At 38.6% G+C, this 23,883-nt stretch overlaps 2 protein-coding genes across 2 annotated transcripts in view; one reads left to right on the top strand and one right to left on the bottom strand.

Moving 5' to 3' along the window:
* The window catches only part of LRBA (LPS responsive beige-like anchor protein), a 558,416-nt gene that overhangs the window by 284,888 nt on the left and 249,645 nt on the right, over positions 1-23,883 (top strand). The window contains exons 38-40 of the mRNA XM_074950978.1: positions 6,482-6,606; positions 15,231-15,377; positions 18,000-18,136. Coding sequence (XP_074807079.1) covers positions 6,482-6,606; positions 15,231-15,377; positions 18,000-18,136 — 409 coding nt within the window. The remainder of the gene's footprint in view (positions 1-6,481; positions 6,607-15,230; positions 15,378-17,999; positions 18,137-23,883) is intronic.
* MAB21L2 (mab-21 like 2) lies at positions 919-23,861 on the bottom strand. The gene is made up of 2 exons (XM_074950979.1): positions 21,479-23,861; positions 919-1,409 (listed from the first exon to the last, which is right to left on the bottom strand). Exon 1 carries the CDS (start codon positions 22,814-22,816, stop codon positions 21,737-21,739), a length of 1,080 nt encoding a protein of 359 aa, XP_074807080.1. The 5' UTR covers positions 22,817-23,861; the 3' UTR covers positions 919-1,409; positions 21,479-21,736.

Here is a 23,883-nt window from a genome sequence, read left to right as displayed (position 1 = left end):
CTCAGATTCGTCCTGTGTTCCAACAATTACTAGTGCACGGTATCACCCTTTGGCCTTTCTGCAGCTCCAAGGGTATTTTCCAAAGTCCTCACAGTGGTGGTGGCACACCTATGCAAACAAGGGATTGTAATATTTCCATACCTAGATGACTGCCTCCTCAACATGCCATCCAGAGTCGATGCTGTCAAAGCCATAAGTAAAATGATGGACCTCGTCTTGAGCTTTGGCCTCCATATAAACATACAAAAGTTGGTACAGCATCTGGAATTTTTGGGGGCCCATCTGTGTCCCGTACAAGCCAGAGGCTTCCTCACAAGTCACAGATTTTTGGCAGTAGTCAGTCTCATCTCCACCATGAGAACCAACCCACAGATCTCTGCCAGGACATGCCCACAGCTACTTGGTCATTTAGCAGCAGCCATGTTTGTGGTAAAACATGTCTGATTACACATGCGCTGTCTCCAGTCATGGCTACGGATAGTGTACATACCCCACAGACATAGCCTAAACAAACTCTTATCGATATCACTCAAGATCAAGGACTCATTAGACTGATGGCAACAACCTCAAAATGTCTGTGTGGGTGTTCCCTTTCTCCAACCCACACCACCCTTGATACTAACAACTAAGCCTCCTTAATCAGTTGGGGAGCACATATACAGACCCATACTGTGCAGTGCAGGTGGTTCCCCTTGGAATCCACATTGCACATCAACCTCCTAGAACTATGTGCAGTCCGCAATACATGCCAACACTTTCTGCCATTGATCAGACAAAGGACCATAACAGTAATGACAGACAACATCACCTGCATTTTCTACATCAACAGATCAGAGGGAGCGAAGTCACAATGTCTGTGCTCAGAAGTGCTAAAATTGCGGAACCGGTGGATCCACCATGACGTTAATATCTCTGCCTCATACCTATCTGGATGCCAGAACACCGTCACAGACTCACTGAGCAGGAGATCCTCAGAAGACCACAAGTGAGAGTTAGACACAAGTCCAGCAGCACACATTCAACCACGGGGGATTCCTGAGCATATATCTCTTTGCCAAAAATGCCAAATGTCCACAATTCTGCTCAAGAGTGGGTCTGGGTCGCCAGTCTCTGGGGGACACCTTCCTTGTTACATGGGATGCACCTCTACTCTACGCCTTTCCACCTTTTCCCCTATTGTTCAGAGTGCTCCACAAGATACAGGTGGAATAAGCCACAGTCATTCTCATAGCCCCAACATGACCATGACAGATTTGGTATCTTTATCTCATGCGTATGACAGCCTGTCCATCAATCACCCTACAGTTGACTCCACACCTTCTCTCGCAGGATGCAGGCCAAATCCTCCATCCCAGTCTAGAACTCCTCCATCTGAAGGCTCCTTCATGGTTCTGGGATTTGGAGATGACCTGTTCAGAAGAGGTAAAAGAGATTCTTTTAAATCACAGATGTGATAGAACTCACCATATTTATGTCTATAAATAAAAAAGATTCCGGAATTGGTGTGACACCAAACATATCCCTGCAATGAATGCTCTTTTGCTATTCATTCTAGACTGCATTCTAGAATTTAAAAATCAGGACTATCCATGAGCTCCATTTGCGTAACCCTGGCTGCCATCACTGCATTCCACCCCAAGATAGAAGGTCATTCCATATTTACCTACACGCTAACAAAAAGATTCCTTCAGGGCCTTCAAAACCTGTACCCTCAAGTATGAAACTCCACCCCATCTTGGGATACCAGCCTAGTTTTATGCTTTCTAACTGGCTCCCGATTTGAGCCCAGCTATCCTCTTTCCATCTAAATAACCGTATCTACCTTCCCTCCTTCTTCCCAAAGCCACATGGCAACCAACGTGAAACCACGCTACACACCTTGGATGTCAGACAAACATTAGCCTTTTATCTTGACAGAACTAAATCTTTCAGGCACTCATCATGCTTATTCCTCTCTATTGCTGAAAGACCAAAGAGATCAGCTGTATCCAAACAACGTCTTTCCAAATAGATCTTGGCATGTACCCTCCTTTACTACCAATGATGCAAATTGCAACCCCCACCTGGAACTCAAACTCAAATTCCATTTGCTCACTGTCCACCTCGATTGCCTTTCTAAACAGCATGCTGATTACTGACCTTTGCAAAGTGGCCAATAGGGCATCCATAGACACTTTTAGCCAATGCTATGCCATTACCAATCTGCATAAGATTCCCTACTAGGAATCACTGTCCTATCATTCTTGGTAGATGTCACTTGAAGTCCCAGCCTTCCATCTAGGGGCACTGCTCTACAGTCACCTACAGTGGAGTACCCATAGGGATGCTACTCGAAGAAAAAGAGAAGGTTACTCACCTGTGCAGTAACTGAGGTTCTTTGAGATGTGTGTCCCTATCGGTGCTCCGCTACCTGCCCTCCTTCCCTCTGCTGTGGAATTCAAAAGTGGACACTGTGGTAGAGAAGAAACTGAGACCGGTTGGACCACACAGCGCTATATAGATGCTACTCATGGCACGAGACTGGAAACAGGCACTGCTCCCAAAGTTCTCTGATCCCAGGTGCAGGGGGTTCTATCGCCCCTACAGTGGAGCACGCATAAGGGGACATATCTCAAAGAACCTCAGTTACTGCAATGTGAGTAACCTTCCCCTCTTCTGTGCTACGTCTGGCTTGAAATAAATGCTGGCCTAGATTTGGTCCTAAGACTCTTCCACCCTTTCATTTGGGGAATTACATTTCCCCCTCCCCCTCCCGTGAATCCCTTTTCTATCTCCACAGCTGTAGTCACCAACCCCTCCCTATGTTTGTAATGGTGCAAGAACAGCTTCAACTATACCAGGGATAATGAAGCAAGAAGTATTTTTTCTGCAATAGCATTACACATTCATAGCATTATCCAGTTGTGTCGCTTACATTATGTTTAATTACTTCAGGTGTGAGAGTTTCAAGGTAACTCCCAGACGTAGGACTCCAGTTTTGCAGCACTGAAACAAAACCATTCGCCTAGTTAGTATACCTTGTTTTATTTGTAGTTATTTCTTATAACTAGTGAGAGCAAATAGGTTTTTTGATATTCTTGTTCTTGAGATGACCATCTGTGGTATACTAAGCTTGAAGAACATTTCCTGTGGACCACAGTGAAGTGAATGCTCCTTTTTAATTTTTCTAGTAATAATATGTTCATGATCTTGTGCTGTATTTTATGTCAGTTGTTGTACATTTCATGTAATCCATGAATAATGGTAATTTTCTATTCAGCAGTAGTTGCACAGGAATAGGGAGGACATCTTAAGGAAGAGGAAGACAGTCAGGCAGTCATCTTGAATCTTAGTAATTCTTGAAAAAAAAATTAATGAAATATTTTTTTTGAAGGAAATGTTTAATTTGAAGTAGTTTTCCACGCTCATTCAATACTGTTACTGAGGAACTGCTAATTACTCTGGACCATGTTAGTTCTCTGGTCCCTAGCCAACCTATACAAATCAAGTAACTGGCAATTCATAAGCTTTCAGATATGTGAGAAATAGACAGTCATGCATATGCACATGTATTTTTGCTAATTGACTACTCCAGTCCATACAGCACCTTCAGTCCATGTAGCAACCTCTACAGCAGGGCCAGAAAGTTTTCCAGTCAGACATCCAGTTATAGACGTCATCAATTCTCTAGCAGTCCAAGATCTTAGCAGTTTACTTCTATAAAGCTACACTCCTTTAGCAGTCTAATTCTATCACTCAGATTCTGGCAAAGTGATATTCTTGTCTGTCTCCTCCTGCCTACAGTCTCAACTTAACACAAGGGTACGAAGGTTAGGTGATGTATTATTGCTTTGGTTTGGATTTTTAATAAATTTCAATAATTATTTGATTAATTCCATAACCGTTACACTATTAAATGTGGTTTAAATTGATATCAGTGTGTATTAATGACCAGGGGATCTACTCTTTTAGAACAGGTAATATTTAATTGTGAGCCTGAAGGTCTATTGCTATGCAACTGCTCAGTAGGTTAGTTTCTGTGTGAAAGGGTATAAGTTTTCCATTTGCTTGCCTTGAGGATTAGTCCCAAAATAAACAAACCTAATAGTTTAATTGCTGTTGTTTGTGAATAATTGACAGATGCGTAAGGGGCATGATATCCTTTACAAATTTCTTACACTTAATCAAAAATAAGATTAGATGCTAAAGATATATTGAATTATGTTACAGAATGATCTGTTGTGCCTGAGCCTGTTATATCTAATTTTTCTAATAATTTTAGTATAGTTGCTTAACATGTCATATTTTAATTGTTATCAATAAGAACAGAATCGCTTAATTCCATCAAAAGTACAGAAAGATAGATGGATGACAAATTAATAATTTACCGTATTTGCATAATACGGTGGCACAGAGCATCAGAAGGATTGATGGCAGAAGAGGTTAACAAATTTTAGCAGCTTCCATTAGCTTTTCATTGTCATATGTTTGTGGTGCTGACTGAAATAAGCTTTGTAGGAGATCTCAGTCTAGGGAACTAATTACTTGTGCCGATTGCCATACTGATGAATAGACCCTCATTGTATCATTCCCCTGAAGACGAGGAGCAGTCTGTGATTCACGACTGCATCCTGGCTGATATTTGATAATAATTTTAACAGATAAATGTAGGCAGAATGATGAAGTGCCTATCCATGCTCTACGACTATCAAAGGCATGCACATAGCCAGCTGTGTTCTGCCTTTTTTTATAATCACTAATGGAGAATTTTAAGTTATTAATCGAGCTTTGAGTAAATGTAGCTGTTCCCGTGTTTTTAACAATTTTGGGCTCTTGTTTCATTTCTCTAAACTCATTGGATTTTATAATCAAATAGTTCAAGTTTTGACATGATTGAAATGTACTATGATGTAGCTATAGACAGCAAAAATAAGACTTTCAATAAAAAGAAATGCTAACATATTAGTATGTTTTTCAAGAAGTGGCAAGATCTAAGATACCAATGTTATTTTTTTAAATAATAGAATTAGGTATAATAATTCCGTGCAATTAAATATGGGATATACTTCATTTTCATGTACTTTAGTAGCTGATCATCAAAATCTAGAGTTTTAAAAATTAAGTACAAGTGTATCATTGTACAATGGATTGTGGCACTTATTATTTTTGTTGGAAAGCTGGATTTACCTTTAGGTATTAATCTTTTCTTTGTTCAGATTTAATTTACAAAACTAAGGACATATAGATGTCTTGTATTTTTAACATTTTGATCTGTAAATTAGTCAAGGCTATCCATTTGTCACCTTGACAGGTACACAGTTTTTTATTAGCTCATGAAACAGAAGTAGGACTTTACTCTGTATTTTTCTATTTATCATTCCATCAGAAGTTATGTTAATAAATAAAATTAGTGTTCTGTAATTGAAGCATACAGGTTTTCTAACTGAAGACCTTTAATGATTGTGCTGTGCAGTAGCCTTTTTTTTTTTTTTTTGGCTGTACCTGAAATAGGTGCTTTTGCCCATTCTCATGGTTAAAATATTTTTACAATGGTTCTCATTCATCTAACAAGATAGTAACTGGCATTTATATATGACCATATTAAAAAGATCTACGTATATTTGAAGTGTACAATGGAAAATAATGAATTTGATATAACCTCTTCTAGATGGAAATTTTTAAAAGTATGCCTTCAATATAGCAATTATTTCACATCATAACATGTAGTTTTTAATTAAATGTAAAAATACAACTACATAAAGCAGAAATCCAATCTGATTTGCTTGAAAATAGATTGCTATTTCACTCTCCTGGAATGGTTTATTTAAAAACAGTAAATGGAAAAGAAATGCATTTTCTTGTGTTGTTCTAAGCCTCAGGGGCTAAATGTAATGAATATTTTAAGAGATTATTTTAATTAAATTCCTGCACATCTAAACAGAGTAATATTTTATTATCACATACATAACCATGTAACTGAGGTATTCATTAAAGTTAACACTTTCTGGACCAAGAATTCATGGTATGATTTACTGACCTTGTGTGAAAAGGCACAAATTAGGAAGAAAAATGAAGGGGGACAGACTTTGATTAATATAGGTAATGCTATACCATATTTATAATAGCCTTTTCCCTATTCTGGTTTATAAATGCAGTCACTGAGAAAGGTGCCCTGCTGAGGCTGAAATGAGGCTGAAATCGGAGCACATGCCACTAGAGTGTGGGGAAACTGATCACACTGTCAGCAATTCATTTCAAAATGATGTATTTAGTGCTCATTTCACCTTCCAAGAAAAAAGGGAAAGGAGTTCCTTAGACTGGAAGGTGATATTGTTATTTTCAAGGACATACCTAAGTAAAAGATTGCAGAAAGGGGGGAGGTAAAAAAAAAAAAAAAAAAAAAAAAAAGGCAGAGCAAACAAGGAGAGCTTTATGCAGAAATTCAGCACTACCATGCTGTTTGATAATTGCTAACATATGTGACTCCTCTGTTTCATTGTAGTCGTCCTCGTGAGTTCTGGCGCCTTGACTACTGGGAAGATGACTTGCGGCGCCGGCGACGATTTGTGCGTAACCCCCTTGGATCGACACATCCTGAAGCGACACTAAAAGCAGCTGTAGAACATGGTCAGTGTAAAAACTGCTTCTTGCCAGTAGTAGCAGGTACAGTTCATGGCAATGAAGACTAGACCTTCATTCCAACAAGACATTGTTCCACATTCCGAAGGCTTGTCACTTAATTTCAAACGTTTAACAAAAAGATAAATTGACCACTATTCATCATAAACAATGTTAATACCTCTTAAGTATATCTGAAGAGAACCTGCATGTGCAAATGTTTTACACACAATGTTTGTGTGTAACTTTGAAGCAAATGTGGATACAATTTTTCCACTAATCCCTGGATATAGTATTTGTGGTAAATTACCAATTTATATTTTAGCAAGTTGAATAGTAAATATTTCCCTATGAAAAATCCCAACCAATTGTTTCAGTTAGCTGTAATGGAAAAACAAAAGCAGTTATAAAGCAATATGGATTTCCAGAGATGCTTGTGTATTTCTATCTCCTAAATTTTAGCATGAGAATCCAGCCAGAGAGAGATGCTAACAAATGCCAGAGTGCAAGGTAGAGTCCAAGAAGTGATTGCTAGAGGGTAACATAGGTACCTGGTGAGTGAGAGAGGAGATAGGATTTTAATGTTTTCATATGTTCATATTTGCATCTTTTTATTGGAGAAAGCTCTACATATGTTTCCATTTCCATTATAGTGTGTATCTCTAAAATTTTAATTTAGTAACTGTTTTGAAAGCCCTGATAAACTAAAGGGAATAAATAAGCAGAGCCACTGATTGTTCCTTTGGGTTTAAAAATGTATTTAGTTTGATGATGTACTTAAATTTATTATTTTATGACTTTGAGAGCTAATTAAGATACATTAAGTAGAAAAAAATTCCATCCCCACATTTAAAATTAATTGGTTCTGATTAAAGCTGAATACTCTAAACCACAAAAGTATATGTTTTCATGAACCAGAATTATTTTTTTAAAATATTTAGCAGCCGTGTTCTTTTTGTTTTCCAATGTATGAATATGTTGTTTCTCTCTCTCTGTCAATTAATATCAATTTTAAATCATTAAGACTATTGTATGGCTCCAGAAGAGCATCATCATCTTAAAGGTTGGCCTTGGCCTAGCATCTTAACCTCTTGCACTCAGCCTTTAAGAGCCATTTCTGGAGGAAAATGCCTACAATATGTCAGCAGATATAATGCCAAATGTGACATCAGTCCTTTAAAATAAATGACCATACAGAAAATAGTCAATAAAGTGATCTAAAAGCAATAATGGTCCCAGACCCCTACATCTTTGTCTATAGGAGAAGGAGAAACGAGATGTAGATTTAATTAGGCCACTTCTGCTTTGAGGCTTGTTTTTAATTTTGTGGGTTTTTTCTACACTATGAGTTTCAAGGGCATAAGGTGCCTTTTAGCTTATGATCCTTACGTTAGAAAGAACTGCCTCCTTTAAAACCATGTTTAGCTTCAATAAAATAGATTTTTCTCACACGTTTTGAGTTCATATTTACAATGTTGTGGTTTAATATGAATATCTCTTTCTCCAATCTTTATATTCTGTTTATCAGATATATAAAAGTACATATACATACACATCTATATTTTAATTGCTAATCCTTTAGAGCATATCTTTATTTAGACAAACAGTTTTTCCTATGTAATTAAATACAGATTAATACAGTTCCACCAACTGGAGAGATGGGTAACATTTATCAATAACCAAACTCCAATTTTTACTGTCTATTTCTACTAGCTGATTCACATAGGAGAGAGACTCTTTTCAAAACAAAAGTAAACTAAATCCAAGTAGCCCTTTTAAATAATATATTATTGCTAGCTAATGAAAATAAAGCTGATTAAATTTCCCATCAGCTATTCCTTCTGTTCAACATTTTTTAAAATCTTTGACAAACTTCTGTTTTGTTTAATTTTTGATGGTGTTTTAATTTTGAAGTTTTAATTTAATGCCATAATTACTAATTGCCATTTTCATTATTACATTAATTTTTCAGTTTCTTAAGTTAAAATTCATTGCATAGTTAAACATAAACACAAATGCCAGATAGGTGGGTCAACTTAGTAATAATTTAGCTAGAAAGAGGCTAACCAGTCATCTATCAGTATTAATACAGACTTCTGAAGTAATGAAAGAAAACAGCATTATAAATATGGACATCAAAACCTTTTCATTATTATAACAACAATAATTAATAAACAATATCAAAGCAGAAAATTCCATCCCTTGGAGATTCTGGTGATGAGACTTTCAGGCTATGCTCTCATGAGTTAGGATGATGCCAGAATTCTCAGTGGAATTGTCCTTATGTTCTATAGTTTCTCATTAATAATGTATCATGAATCATTCTATATCAATTAAATATGCACTTCTCTAAAGCAAATAAACTTTTGGCATAATGAATGCACCACCCCCCCCCCCCTTAGCCTTTTTTTTTTTTTTTAACAGCATGACCCTAATCTGAAATCAAATATATGGATTTTGCCAAAGGATAGGAAAGTTAAGATAAATGTTTAAGTATAAATAATGAAAAAAGAAAATGTTGAATGGAACGTATTTTTAAAAGCATTTTATTTTTCAGCTAACTTATCACTCTTAAGATAGGCTGTATCTACTGTTGTTTGCATTACAGTAGTTCTAGATGTAGTCCCTGCCCCAGAGAGCTCACAGTCAAAGAAAGCTCACACTGTGAAATAGCAAAAAAAGATCCAAAGCAATCAGACATAATACAGTAAACATACAAAAAACAACAGCAACAAAAATCAGCCCTGTTGCAGCCTAGTTATGTTTTCGTAGCAAGACCCCATCTTTTCCATGGATTGATTTGATTTGAAGGAGAGCCTCTGGTGTAGAGGTGGCAGAGTAAATACCTGAAGACTAATGTTCTCTGTTCAGGCAATCAATACCAGCCCCATGACTATACTTCTGGCTACCTTCTAGTTAAAAACAAATTTTTAATTCTGACAATTTAATTGCCCTTCCCAAGTTCACATTAACTTGCTTGGGAAAAAGGGCTTCAGGTAATTTTTCAAAGGAGGAGGGGGGGGAAGAACCTCCAAAATGGTTATTTATAAAAGTCAGTCTGGCACTGTGTGTCCGCACATAGGGGAGGGGATGTAATTTTTTCTTTCTCTAGAAATTGAACCCTAAGTTTTAAAATAAAATAACCGGCATAGAAACTGAACTTGCTTTATGGAAATTGGCAGCATCAGGCAAAGATGAACACTTTAAAATAAATTAATTTAAGCCAAAAATCCTCTGTTGTTAAAGAAGTCTGACAAAATCTAATTGATGGAAAATACTTTTATGAAATGTGTTCATGTGTGTCAGTTTAAAAAAAACCAACTTTCTGTTTGGAGTAAAATAGACTGCTGTAGTACTGTCAACTTAAACATTGCAGATTGTGCCAGTGTATCACACCATAATTGTGAAATTGACTAGAAACTGACCATGAACAAAAACAAAGCTGACTAATCAATTTTAATTGTCTAAGCTCAAGTGAAAAAGAATCAAACACACAAAAATAGAATGGTGCAAAAGAGCATTATATTTTCAATATTTCCCTTTAACTAAGTGGTGATGGTAGGGAAAGAGGGGGAAATTTTTAAATTATTTTTTAAAAATTAAATTATTTTAAATGGATACTACCTGCCTAAACTTTTAAAAATTCTTTATTTTTTTCAATTTGTCAGAAATCAACAGCTTGACATCAAGTTATCTGGTGTATAATGCTTTCTGATGATTTATCAAACTGATTTTTAAATTAAGTACCTGCTAACCTTAAACCATGAATATAAATGAGTGATAAACAAATAGTTGCACCAACCTCCAAAAAAACCAAGCCTAGTTTTATGAAAACTTGAAATTTGGCCAGCAACACAAGATAAATCAAGATTTTAGACCCCTATCCTCCAAGTAGCTCTGCTTCATTAAAGTCAATAAGGCTCCCTACTTGCTTCAGAAATCTGCCTCCATAGAGCTCCTTGCAGGATCAGGGCCGTAGTATGGAGAGGGAGAAGGAAAGAATATGGATTTGAAATAATGGAATAATTACTGTGCCATATAAGTATGATGCCAGTGGTCTCTTGTTTGCTGTATAAGATATAGACACTATGCCTCTTGGGGTATGTCTACACTGCAAAGAAAAAGCTGTGACTGGCCCACACCGGCTTACTTGGGTTGCAGGTCTGTTTCATTGCAGTGTAGACTTTCAGGCTCGGGCTGCAGCCCAACCTCTGTGACCCTCCTACCTTGCAAGGGTGGCCTCATTCTGAAAAGATGTAAGCATGCGTTTAGATCTGCAGGACTGAGGCAGATTCTCAAATTCTGCCAAGGAACTGCAAGAGGGTTAGAGGGATTTGCATTAGCAGACACCAAAGCAGGATTTGGGACCTAAATATTAAATTATTAAATGTTTATTTTGGGGAATGCTTTTCATTCATACTTCTAAAAAGATTTACTGTTAAGAGATCACTTCCTCCCCATACACTTTTTTTTTTGCATAGTTGAGAATGTTAGCTGCTGAAGGTAGAACATCATAATACTTTTAAGTGTCATTTGTTAGCATTTGACTAAACTGAATACACAAATGTGCATGTACACACATATATGCATGTGGATATGTGCGTGTATGCGCGCATGTATGCATAGACAGGATATATATGTACTGTGCTCTGTCTTGCACACACAAGTCTCAGATTTATACCTGTAGAGAGAGAACTAGAATGCTGTGTGTATAGATTGTATCTATGCAATATATCTTGTCTGTGCACAATTATGTAAATACACACACGTATGTGTACATTGAATGTATGTATGTATGTGTATATATTCCTGTATTCAGGTTAGCAGGGTGCTAACAGATGATGCTTTATTATATTCTGATTTTCTGCCTTCCAGCAACAAGCATTTTTTTATATTCATATGTATATACATGTGGATCTATATATATATAGATTCATGTATATACATGTATATAAGTTATATAGATCCACATGTATAACTTATATATAATATATTCACGTATATATAAGTATATACATGTGTGTGTATATATATATATATATGAGAGAGTGGTAAGGAGAGGTGATAGAAGTTAAAATGGCCACAAGGAATAAAACAACCAATAGCCTCAAATCTTCAATTAATGCAATTTGCTTCAATAGTTTTCTTTTGGAATATCCATAGTGATATATTTTAAATAATTATAACACAATTCGCCTAGGTGGACAAATGAAATCCAATGATTGGAAAAGAGATGATGAAAGGAAGAGTTAATTTCTATTTATCCAATCTACATTTATAATTCCCCAGTCACCTTGATATGGAAAGCCCCTTGTTTACTTTCATTTTCCTAATGATAGTGAGAAAAAAACTGAAGAAAACTTTAGTGAGTTTTAAGTTTTAGTAAACTTTTGGCCAGAAATTACCTGAGTTGTGTCTAAAAGTTGTACATACAGATCTTGAATTTCAGATTAACTCTTAAAGGGACAACAGGTACAGTTTTAGTTTGAAATGAGACCTTCAGTGTAATTAAGGCAGAATGTGCCAAAGAGAGTGAAAATATCTGACATTTACTTGTGAACGGCGATTTAAAAAGTACAATCCAGGCACGGTTTATAAAATAACAGATAAAATTTAGCTGCATTTAAAAAATGTTTATCTTTTATTTTGTATTTGAGATAATTTTTTTCTAATTAAAAAATAAAATCGTCAACAGGGTACTATTACGCCATTGAGAATTGAACGCAAGTGCATGTGGTGTGCATTAGAATACTGTTGGTAATTTTACTGCTGCTAACTTAAAATCCTCCAGGGGGAGTTAATTACAGGAAAACCTTTCTAAATATCAGCTGCATATTTTCTGTGACAGGACTGTTTTCAACTCAGGTTGAACAATTCCAGAGTCTGAGTTTTCTTTAGTTATATGAACTGATATATTTTAATACAAAATGTTGTTTCATGGGGTGCAGTGCACTCTGTTTTCCAAGTCAACGAAATCCTATGCATAATGTGGCAAAGCAATTTGGTCTGGAAGAAATTGTCATACAAAAGAGAACTAATTTATAAATTAAACTTCCATTTTTTTAAACTGAAGGCCTAAACATAAAGTAGGGGTTTCTACTTTTCACTTAATTGGATAGTTTATTTTTTGCAATGTACGTGTATATATTTACTTAAACACTTTAAGCCATGGTATATTGCCACTAGGGATTGCGTTCTTCTGTAAATGTTTGCAGATTAAAGTTTTTTTAAAATAAGCCAGTGGACCCTCAAATCCTCTCTGGCAGTAATCAGAGAACGCAATGAGCAATGTGCTGAAGTTAGTTGATCATGATGTTAGACATATGTTTCTTAAAAGAAGTGTGGCCAGGTATTCTCTCATTTAATCATTTATTTTTAAGATTATATACAATTATGTGAATTTTGATAGTCAAAAACAATTGTATGATTGCACTACTATTTCCTACCATAGTATCTCTGTATCCGCAGCACAGAATACCTTTGATGTATAATGAACCACTGCCTCCTATCTGTTGCCTCTGTGAGCTTGAAATGTAAATAAATAGATTTAATCATGGGAGTGTAGAGATAAAAATAGGGCAAATATTTTCCCCATAAAATTGGCATTTCCTTTGTGTGTATTCTAAATAGAGAGCGGGAAGAAAACTGTTTAAGGCACGTTACAATTACATGTATTGTCACACTAATGTAATGTTTGTTTAACTAAACCATAAAATATTTAATTAGAAGGTATAGCATGAAATATGCTTTCTGTTGCTGATGTTAAAGATTAGGATGATTTTTCATTTTTGTTTTTTATTCGGCATATTTAGTAATCCAGGCACGAACCTATTAACATCCTCTAGACTTTCAGAGTTTGCTTGTCTCATTTTTATGGCCCCTTTTGAAAGCAGGTGGGTACACACTTCAGTAGAATTCTAAAAGTGATTTTTTTTAACGTCTCACTCATCTCTATGTCTGTAAGGCTGGATGTGTGTATCTAGTTAGTAAAATTTGCATATAACTTATAACTTCAACTCCTTATTTCCACTCCTCCTATTACTAATGGAAAATATAGGAATCTGGCGTCTAGTTCTGCAGTGAATTGGCAAACGGTTTGAAATGTAGTATATTAAGTTCGAGTTTAGTCACAATAAAATATGAAATTATAAGAATACTATTCACAAGGATTAGTTTGCAAGAAGATCTAAAATAAACTCCCCACCTCAGTGACCTCTTCTAAGTGAATCTCTGGAATAGCCGTGTGTCTCTTGCTGTTACTGGTTGGATTTGAATATTTTAAACGTTAGTAAGTCGCAGCTGTTTTGGAAGCTAATACCTAGTGTAGAGAAATTATTTCCATTAATTCTTTCTTGGGACGCCATCAAATGTAACTGGGTATTGAAAGCCTCTGGCAACACCGACAGTTTTCTAAAGTTTATTGACTTGCTGCCCCAGCATTGTGCACACGCGAAGATCAGATGCATGGCGCGCTAGCAAGTGTGTGTGTGTGTGTGTGTGTGTTGGTTTGGGGGGAAGAGAAAAGGAGAGATGTAAAGAAATGCAAATAAATAAATAACCCCTATGTAAAGAATAAAAGATCAAAGAGGCGCTGAATTGGGTTACGTTGAACAGGAAGATAGGGCGAACCTTCGATGTAAACTGTGTATTGGCTTTTGTCTTGAGCAAGTTTGTATCTGTAAAATGAAATCGTGTATTGCTGTTGTCACTGTCTACAAAAGATTTGCTGTAGTGTAGTGAGAGCAGACACGCGCGCACCCTTTGAGAGCCTATAGAAGCCAGTCCCTATTTCAGCTTCCCCCTGCCGGCCTGTTTCCAGGTCTCCTGCTGCCTCTCCTCTCTGCTTCGTTTCTCCACTTGCTGCTGCTTTTTGCAGCGTGGAGACAGCAAGGCCAACCCTGGTCGGCTCGCAGCAGTTTCCCTGTTGCGTTTATCCAAAGCTCTAGTTCACTGGCCGGAGAAGTTGTCGGGCGGCGGCTGCAGCTGCTGCTCTCGCTTCCAGCCTGCAGCGCTGGGGGCCTGGGTAAATTCTAAAGAAGCTGCCCGAGCCGCGCAGGGCGCGGAAGGCTGGATCGCGGCTCGCGAAGCAGCCCGACGAAGAGCTGCTGTTGTCGCCGCGGCTCTCTGGGTCAACTCGAGCCCCTGAGCTTTTAATGGGGACTCTCCATTGGTTCCAATGGGGAATTTTTCTAAAACCTGATGGCTCGACGTGGTCCTGTGATTGGCAAAGGAATTGTGCCCCTTTCCTGTTTGCCTTTCCTGAATCGACGCTTAAAACGTAGCATTTAAAGACAAGTTACTCTGCAGAGTCTAGAACCATCTCCAGCAGATAGAGCCTCTGAACTTCTGGAGAAATGTCTGTTGGTTTTCTCATCCCAAATTTTGGGAGGGCTGAAATGGCGCTAAATACTGCAGAGATCGCCCCGTGTATTTCAAGGCAGGTTTAATAGGATTAAAACTAGCTCAGCTAGCCACTTGTCTCCCTCATGTTAGAGGTTTAACGAGAGCTTCCCGGGCATACTTACTCTCAGCCAGAGTTTTCTCCTCTCTGATCTTCATTGCAAAAGGCTATTTTCCAATCACCGTTGCCTCTGAGAGCTGATAGACAGCAATGTTTCTCTCTTTCATTTCAGCTCCAGACGAAGACGTGCTTCTTAAAGGAAAGCAGTCCATCAAGAGTCAGGTTTTAGGAAATCAGAACTCGGAGAGTGAGATTCTCTTGGAAGGCGACGATGATACCTTGTCATCCATTGAGGAGAAAGATTTGGAGAACTTAATTGGTAACTTCAGCTGTCTATTTGCTCCCTAGCTCCTCAGTTTCCTTACCCATTTAGCTCTATTTTCATACTTTTTTGCAGTGAGTATTGTTTTGGGATAGACAGTGATAGATTGTTCTTTCCCATAATTGAGTTAATGAAAGATAATTTTCTGTGCACCTCAGGGTTTGAGACTCAGCTTCAGCACACTAGTGAATTTTCCTTCTGCGGCTTTTATAACCCTATTGTTTTCACCCGGGGAGATTTTTTTAATTTTTTTTTGCATTTTCCTAAGAAAGCATGTGTAGAAAAGTAGCCTTTTTCATTAACAAGAGCTCCCTTTTTCTACTTTTGACTAGTCTAAGTGCTCAAAACCCTGGGGCTAGTGGGCAATTTTGTTATTTATAATTGGAGGCTTTAGAGAGCTTTATTTTTGAGTCATAAAAATACATCAGTCACTTCTCTTTTGTTGAAGGGTCTGTTTACTGCATTAAGAGTTCAACTCTTCTAACCCTTCTCCTCAGTCCCTTTCCCTCAAAAGTATCCTCATAGCTGATGTTTTTTTTCACCCTGAAAATGGTCAGTTCCATTAACTTGATTACTTTTACTGTGTTGGACGCAAGCCTCTTTGTTAGAGTTTTCAGTCAAAATGGCTTAAACCTGCTTCTTTTACCTATAATGTTTAAATGCTAAACAATAGCTCCAAATTCAGGGACTACAACTTCCAATTTAGCTCCATTTTTAAAAGAGTAACACAGGCTTATATGAAAACTTGAACTCCTTTGCACCATTCCACTTTACATGTGGATTTCTATGTGTGCTCATAATCCACATCCATTAAATTTACAGAAGAATGTCGCCCAGTTAAATTCTGACTTACTAGGAAGCAAATAAGTTATCAAAATGGAAGATGATACTATGTGAAGTAATTGGAAATCGTATTTCAGGGCAATTCATTTACCCATTGTCTGAACTACATGCCACTTTTCTTTTTTAGAACATTGAAAATATAGCCTAATGTTAAGGTCATATACTAATCAGTGAAATAAAATAGAAGTAATTGGAGCATAATGCAGTTTTTTTAATGAAATCTGTTCCTATCTATTGCTGGCCTCCTCCTCAACAGCCTTCCACCCATTTCCTTCTCTTTTATTATGCATTGCTTGCTTCTAGGAATACATTCATACTGTAATAGAGGTGAAAGGGGAGTTTAATTATTTAATCTTGACAATGGCAATAGGATTAAGAAGTAATCCTCACTAATAAAGTGGTGTGGGTTAGAAATGAAGTGGAAATTGTCAGGGGTCTTCTACGGGACCTGGGTTGCCCCAGCTTCTGCAGCTGTCTGCTCACCCTGTAATTGAATGTCTGAGAGTGATTGAAAAAATGTTATTTCTCCTCTGGATTACATGCTAATGTACAGAGGGCAAAGGGAGACAGCAAAAGAACACATAGCTGCTTATTTCAACCATTTGTGGGGATGAGCTTTGGGAAATCATGGCAGTTCTGCAACTATCTGATGCCCATCTGCAAACACAATGTATTTGTACATTGGGAATAGAGGGCAAAGCTGCACTGATCTCAGCAGAGCATCTCTGCTATTGTCCTACTGGCACACATTAAGATTGATGTGAGATTAAAGACCATCATCCTCCTAACAATCGATAGAAATAACAATTCATCTGAGTTTTTTGGCAGTTATTCACCCATTGATTACCTGAACGTGTGTACCTCATTTATAGACACTTTATTAATTCAAAATTGTACGTGTCACTTTCTCATATTTTCAATTTTTTTTACGAAGATTTACGACAAAGCTGCCACAAAGTAACTTAATTTTAATCAATTGGATAACAAATCTAACCTGTTTTCCCCTTGTATGTGTTCTCTTACATAATAGGTTGTGTGTTGTCAGATCTGTGCAGAGCCTATTGTTTTACTAGTAGTCTGATTTGTCTCTGTGATAAGCCCTGTGGAGATGTGATTATTCCAGTAAAAATTCATTCAGTTGGAAACCAACCTTCCAGCTGTTTACTCCCACAGTCCCCAAGCTACACTAACACTATCTGGAATCCTTGAACAGTATTTAACAATGGAATTGAAAGCATGTTAAAAACATTGCACTTTACAATCCCTAGTATTCACTGTTTAATTTTAACAATAGATTTCCACCATTCATGGGAGGGAACACATTTACAAGGTTAAGACAATTTTGAACCCAGACTGCTGTGTTCATCTTTTTAGAATTTTATTGAAACCCGTTAAGTTCTTAATGCACACATTTGAAATTAAGATTTCAAGTCTTCACTTACTGTATTATTTATAACAGCAGATATATGGCTATATGAGTGTTTCAAAACTGAAATGTGTCAGAATAAAACTAGATGATCTAACAATAAAACCACCTATCTGGCTTATGCATCAGTTGCAGCTGTAGCTGCTTTGGTGTTTGGCAATGCAGAGAGGTTGCAAGTCTGTGACATGTACTTATTGGAGTAACAACAGTTTGCTTTTTTAAACTAAGATCTCTGGTACTTTTTACCCTGTTTTTTGAGGTTAGAAAACAAATAACCTATGCTTGTTTCTGTGCAAGGTTGTGTAATCTGTTTGGATGTTTTGATTATTGCTGTTTTGCTCCTTTGGCAGGTCCAGTTAGCCTGTGTACACCAGCACAGCTTGTGGCTCCCTCTATAGTAGTGAAGGGCACTCTTTCCATCACCTCTTCTGAACTCTGCTTTGAGGTAGATGAAGAAGATCCCAGTTTTAAGAAAATCGACCCCAAGGTAAGAGATTGTTGACCTTCACCCTCTGGTGACAAATTACATGACCATTAATTCTCCATCCAACCTCCATTACCTCTATAGGTCACAAGTGTTCGTGTTTTTCTAAGTTTGTGACTGACTATGTGCATTAGCAAAGTTCATTTAAGTGGAGGGGGAAAAATCCAGCTCAGATGTTAATTAGCTTGTTGAAATAAAGCTCCAGGGAGGCATCCTAAATAAAGACATCTTGGACCACAAGGCCTTTGTGAACACTAGAAAGTTCAACAAAACTGCTAGCTGAATCCTTTGTTTTACTTTCCTGTTTTTTTAATGTAATGCCAATATAACATAATACTCTGCTCACTGCACTCATTATTTTGCAGTGCTTCTATTTCCCGTTATTATATAGCAGATTTTACAGAGCATTGTATTTATCATAAGCAAGCAGAAAATGTTATTTCCCCTTTAAAATGTATTTATGAATAGCCTTGTTAATATAAGTAGACTTGAGTAACCTGAGTCAATTACCTGATTAGCAATTTTTGGTTTAAAATTAGATTCACTTTGCAGTAAAATTCAGTTTGAGGGCTTAACTTTCTCACGCAGTATGAAATTAGCACTATAAAGATTGCACTTGAATAATCCCTATATTGTTAAAAAATAGTAACAGATGTGTGGCCTTCTTACTACACACATGCTCTTATTGTATTATAAACATGGAAAGAGTCCATGGATTTTACCATATCTATGTATTAAAACATTTATGTGGGGTGGGATGCAGATAACTGGAACTATTAATTTATTTGGGTACAGCAAATTAACTTTTCAGACCTTTGGTTGTGCCAAAATATCTTTGAAACAGTTTATAATATTATGAAGAGATTTGTAAACCTTCGAAATCTTTGCCAGTTTTGTGAGTAATTTTCTTTTAAAACACACTCTTTTGTTTGGCTATATATATGTATATATTAAATGGAAAACCACATAGTTAGCATTAATGTGTTAGTGTACTTGCAATGTCAATCTAACATCTTCAGAGTCTTAGCTCAGAAAATGTATTGATTCGGTTTTTGTATGTGAAAAAGGAAAATAATGTGTCTCCACTGTTTTGCATGTTTCATTGTTCCATGTTTAGCATGTAGGATCATTTAGTACAGTTTGGAACATTCACCACTGCACCCTGTTTCACTTACAGGGACTATCCTTAGTTTAATCTGCTTTCTCTCTGGATGTGTGGTGGTTCTCACAAAGTGTAAATGGGCATTCTAGACCAATTGTACTTCTAAATCTGTAGCAGGGAGATTGTTCTTGGATTCCTATAAGAAAGGCAGTCAGTCTGTTAGTGTTTTGAGTTAGCCTGGTTTGGTGGAGACGGGGAAATGGGGGGGTGGAATTCAGTTTTGTTTTTTAAAGACACTCCTTGATTTCCCATTGTATAGTGGTCAAAGACTAATCCTATATTGCTTTTGTTTTAAAGACAAACACAGATACAATTTAACTTTCCATTAATCATTGACACTTTCCCTGCCCCCACCCCATATTACCATAGGTTGATATCTGTAACCAGAGTTTTGTAGAATATGCCCTTGAAAATCCCAATTCTGCATTTTCTCAGAATGCCTGTTTAATTAATGAGTCTTCATCTGTTTGATAAATTCAACTTCCCTGTATATTTGTCTGAACTACTGGAAAACAAAACATTGTGACAAGTTTTTGAAGCAAAACCTGCAGCGGAGATAATATCAGTAGTGATAAGATCAGAGTTTATATTCTTACTCCAGGATTGTTTGTACAAGGACACAGTAGTCCTACAAGCACTGAGTTAAACCCATTTTGTCAGGTGAGCCAGGTTCAATGCTCAGAAAAGCTGTCTGCTTCTGTTGGTTAAAAAAACAAACAAGCAAAAAAAATCCAAGGCAACATTTTAAGACTTTACAATCCCAGAAGTTTTGCTTTTCCATAATTTTGAGGTGGTGAGAGTATGCATGTGTATATTTGCAGGTAGAAATTAAAGATGATTTTACATAAGCATTTTATAGGGTCACTTTGTGTATCTTTGTGATCACGACGTAAACTAGATGGAATTGTTTTTGAAGTGGTTTCAGTTTTACTTTATAGTTGTCTTTTTAAGTTGTTTTAAAATTCTTATGTAAACACAAAACCAACCCAAACTTTAAAGGCTGTTTCTTTCCGGATTGTCCACAGAGAAGCGGAAGTAGTTCTTTGAAACAAGATTTTGCATCAGCCTGAAAGGGCATGAAAAGGAATTTGAAATGCTCCAAACCAGTTTCAGAATATTTCGGGACGTTAAAGCAAATAATCAAAATTAATAAAAAAATCTCACAGTAAGAAATGTAAACCTTCCTTAGAAAACGTGGAGCAAAACACTGTAGCCGAAAATTAGGGGCAAATCAGCTAGCATTCATTTGAGGGGGGAAAAAAACAAACAAAAAACCACGACGTCTAAAGGGTTGAGATGTTTGAACATAAAATTGGTTGGTTTCTTTTAATACAGCATATTTCCCCTTTTCCTGTGTATGCCCCTGTATGCAGTGCTGCTGCGTTGCAGTTCTATGCTATACTTAAAACCCAGAGAAAACAAATGTTTGTTAGAAAAAAATTGTTGCATTTAAGCTTGTGTATTATTCAGAGAAGTGTTATACTTTTTTCATTTCGAAGTAAAACTGATAGTTGAGTAACCCTTGTGTAATAAAGCAAATATCTATTTATTTTAAAAGGACAAAATAGGAACGAATTGTGATAGTTCAACAACTGAATTAAAAACAATAAAGATATTTTAAGGATTATATTATAGAAACACTCAGCCCTAGTTCTGTCAAAATTGTGCCGAAATGCTATGTGATGGTGCATGTATTCCTAAAACTTTTGGAGAGTAAGATTCAAGTGACAGAAAGAAAAGCAACCAAAGAATGAATGGGAATTATTTTTTCATTAATACAGTCTATTTCTATTTTAATCGAAAATAATTGGAATAAACTTTAGAAAATGCTGATGAATTTATAGATAAAGCACCAGTTCAATATTGTGATTAATCTGCCTTTTATTTTTGTTTTAATTCTTTCTTCTCTGAAAGCCAAGAAAAATCTCTCTACTTGCCTGAATTTAAGAACAATTCACAAAAAAAGTCAATGTAAAGTTAAAGTAATATTTTTATTACTGTTTTCAACAATTAAGTTTGGGGCACAGTCTGACCTTGGCACTGAAATACATTTAACATCAGTAAAACTTTTTTTAAAGAGAAATTTTTACATATAGTTAAATAATTTTTTTCACTTGGTGACAACATTCAGGCAAACAAAAAGAATAAGAAAAGAATTACTATACATTTATTTGAAAATGTACCTTGCGTTTCGTTTGGATGATGGAAAGTCCGATCGCTTCTTTGTGTGACTTTTTAAAAATTCACATTGGAAGATAAAAAGGGGAAGGGGAGTCTCTTCTCGTGCAACGAGGTGATCGTTTTGGTTTTGTAAATGTCTGAGAGTTTTTAAATGCTTAACTGCAGGTGGGGTTTTGGGTTTTTGTGTCGCCGCCTCTTTTGCTGTAGCTACTTTGTTTAAATAAAAGTTTTTAAATGGGTTTATCACTGTGTTGTTAACCCTATAGTTTGTCCAGGCTTTTGGGATTAGTGAGGATCTCCCTGGCTAGCCTCCAGGTCTGTTTGGCAGCGCTTTCCAGGGCTGAGTGCGGTTTGCCCTGAAAGAGGTCTAGGTTGGGCAGGAAGTAGTGGGGGCAGCGCCGGCACTGCAGGCAGGAGATGAGCTGCAGCAGGATCCCATTCAGCCGGTCCCCCAGGCACGCCTCGTCCCAGTCGGTCTCCCGGGGGTGTTTCTCGCACTCGTACAGCAGCAGCGTCTTCATGTGGTAGTTGTTAAGCGGCTGGCCGGGCAGCTCCAGGTGCCGGTCCCGGAGGGTCTTCAGCACCGAGAGGCACTTGTTTCTGCAGCCGCCCATCAGCAACCGGTTCTCGGCCTCGCCGAACTGCAGCACCCAGGCGTCGCTCTCGGCGGAGCTCTGCTTGCCGGTCAGCGAGTAGCACTCCTTGGAGAGCAGGTTGAAGCCTTCCGCCTTCACCTCGGCCACCCTGTTGGGGCCGGGCCAGGGGATGTGGGGCATGGGCCACTGCGCAGCGCTGCGTGGCCAGATCCCAGTGCACTTGAAGGCGGGCGTGATTTGCACCACGTAGCGCTCCCGGATGCGGAGCTTCACCTCGCTGGTGTCCGCGATCATCTTCACCACGTCCCGGTAGCTGCACTTGTCCACGGCTTGGGCCACCAGGGTCTGGAAGCGGGAGCGGATCTTGCGGGCCGACAGGTAGCCCGAGGCGGTGATGAACTCCACCCAGAGCGACATGCTGCGCTTGCGGCCGTCGCTCAGCTTGAGCACCGCGCAGCCGGGCAGGGAGCCATCGTCCACGAAGTTGAAGACGCCCATCTGGTTGAGGTAGAGCACCACCTCGAACTCGGTGGGCGAGATCACCTCCAGCCCCTCGTAGCGGGCATCGATCTCGCTCAGCGAGCTGATGAAGCGGGGCTCCTGCACCTCCACCTCCTTCAGCACGTCCGACACCACCTTGCATACCTCCCGGATGGTCTTGGCGATGGCCGCCTTGCGGGCCTGGCAGCGCTCCGTGTAGTATTTGTTGAGCTGGTACACCAGCTTGGCCTGGGCGGCGATCATGTTGGGGCACAGGTCCGGGCTATAGACCGGGCTCTCGCAGTACGTTGAGGGATCCAATGCTTTAGCGGTGACTGCAGCTTTGCACAGGGCACCCGCCAAGTTGCAGCCCGCCGCCACACGCACGCACTCCGCCCCTCCGCCCCAAACACAAGGAAAGAAAACAGCGGATGATGGTGATTTTTAAAAAACAAGAACCATGCAACTGTCAGCCGATGGGAATGGGGCGATACAGGTGACGGAGGGAAAACCTCTGAAGTGCAAAGTTTGATGTGCCGCCTTTTCGGTGTGCGTGGGGGGCGGGGGGGGAGGCGGTAGGTTGTTTGCAGCCTCTGCGTGCAGCCACCCACCCTCCCACACGCAAATGGTTCAACAGTTCATTTAAAAACTTCTCTCCGGGACTCGCAGCGGGTCTCCACAGCACAGCCGAGCAGTGGCGAAGTTGAAAACCGCACGCAATAAAAGAAGAATGCGAGAAATGCCAAGAGCGGAAGAGGGAAAACTCTCTCAGACCATGGCACCACCAGAGATGTGCATGAGTTTGGCTGCTTCTCTCGCCGACTGTCAAGGGATGTTGTTGATTTCCTTCTTCCTGCTGGAGGCGTTGACTGAACCCCGTTCTGGCTTTCTCTGTCTTCAGGCGTAGACTGCTGCCATTGGTCTGTGATCATTCATTCCTGTTCTTTAGTTTATATATAATTTCTTTGCATAGACTGTCTGAGCAGGGAGGGGTGCCCAGGACTACTTCTTCTCCCCCAGCCCCCAACCCTTGAAATTGCACGCAGAGACCCTCACTTTCTGCGCCTGTCCTTCTCGGGATGTGTGTGTGTGCGTGTGTGTCTGGCTTTGCAGGAGTGTTGTTTAGTTTATGAATGGTCCCAGGGCCCTGCCGAAGGGGTGGAGTTCCAGATCCTACAATCGCCTTCTGAGCTGTCAGAGGGGCAGCCAATCACCGAGGCAGGCTATGTGCATGTTGGATGCCGGGCAGCTGCTGCTACTGCATATGGGGATGTGGGAGGGAAGAAGAGATATTAAGGAACATGCAGAGAGACGCGCGCACAAACACAGCC

This window comes from Natator depressus, chromosome 4, assembly GCF_965152275.1.
Source record: "Natator depressus isolate rNatDep1 chromosome 4, rNatDep2.hap1, whole genome shotgun sequence".
In the NCBI taxonomy this organism is placed as follows: Eukaryota; Metazoa; Chordata; order Testudines; family Cheloniidae; genus Natator; species Natator depressus.
This window is presented reverse-complemented; position numbering and strand designations above follow the sequence as displayed.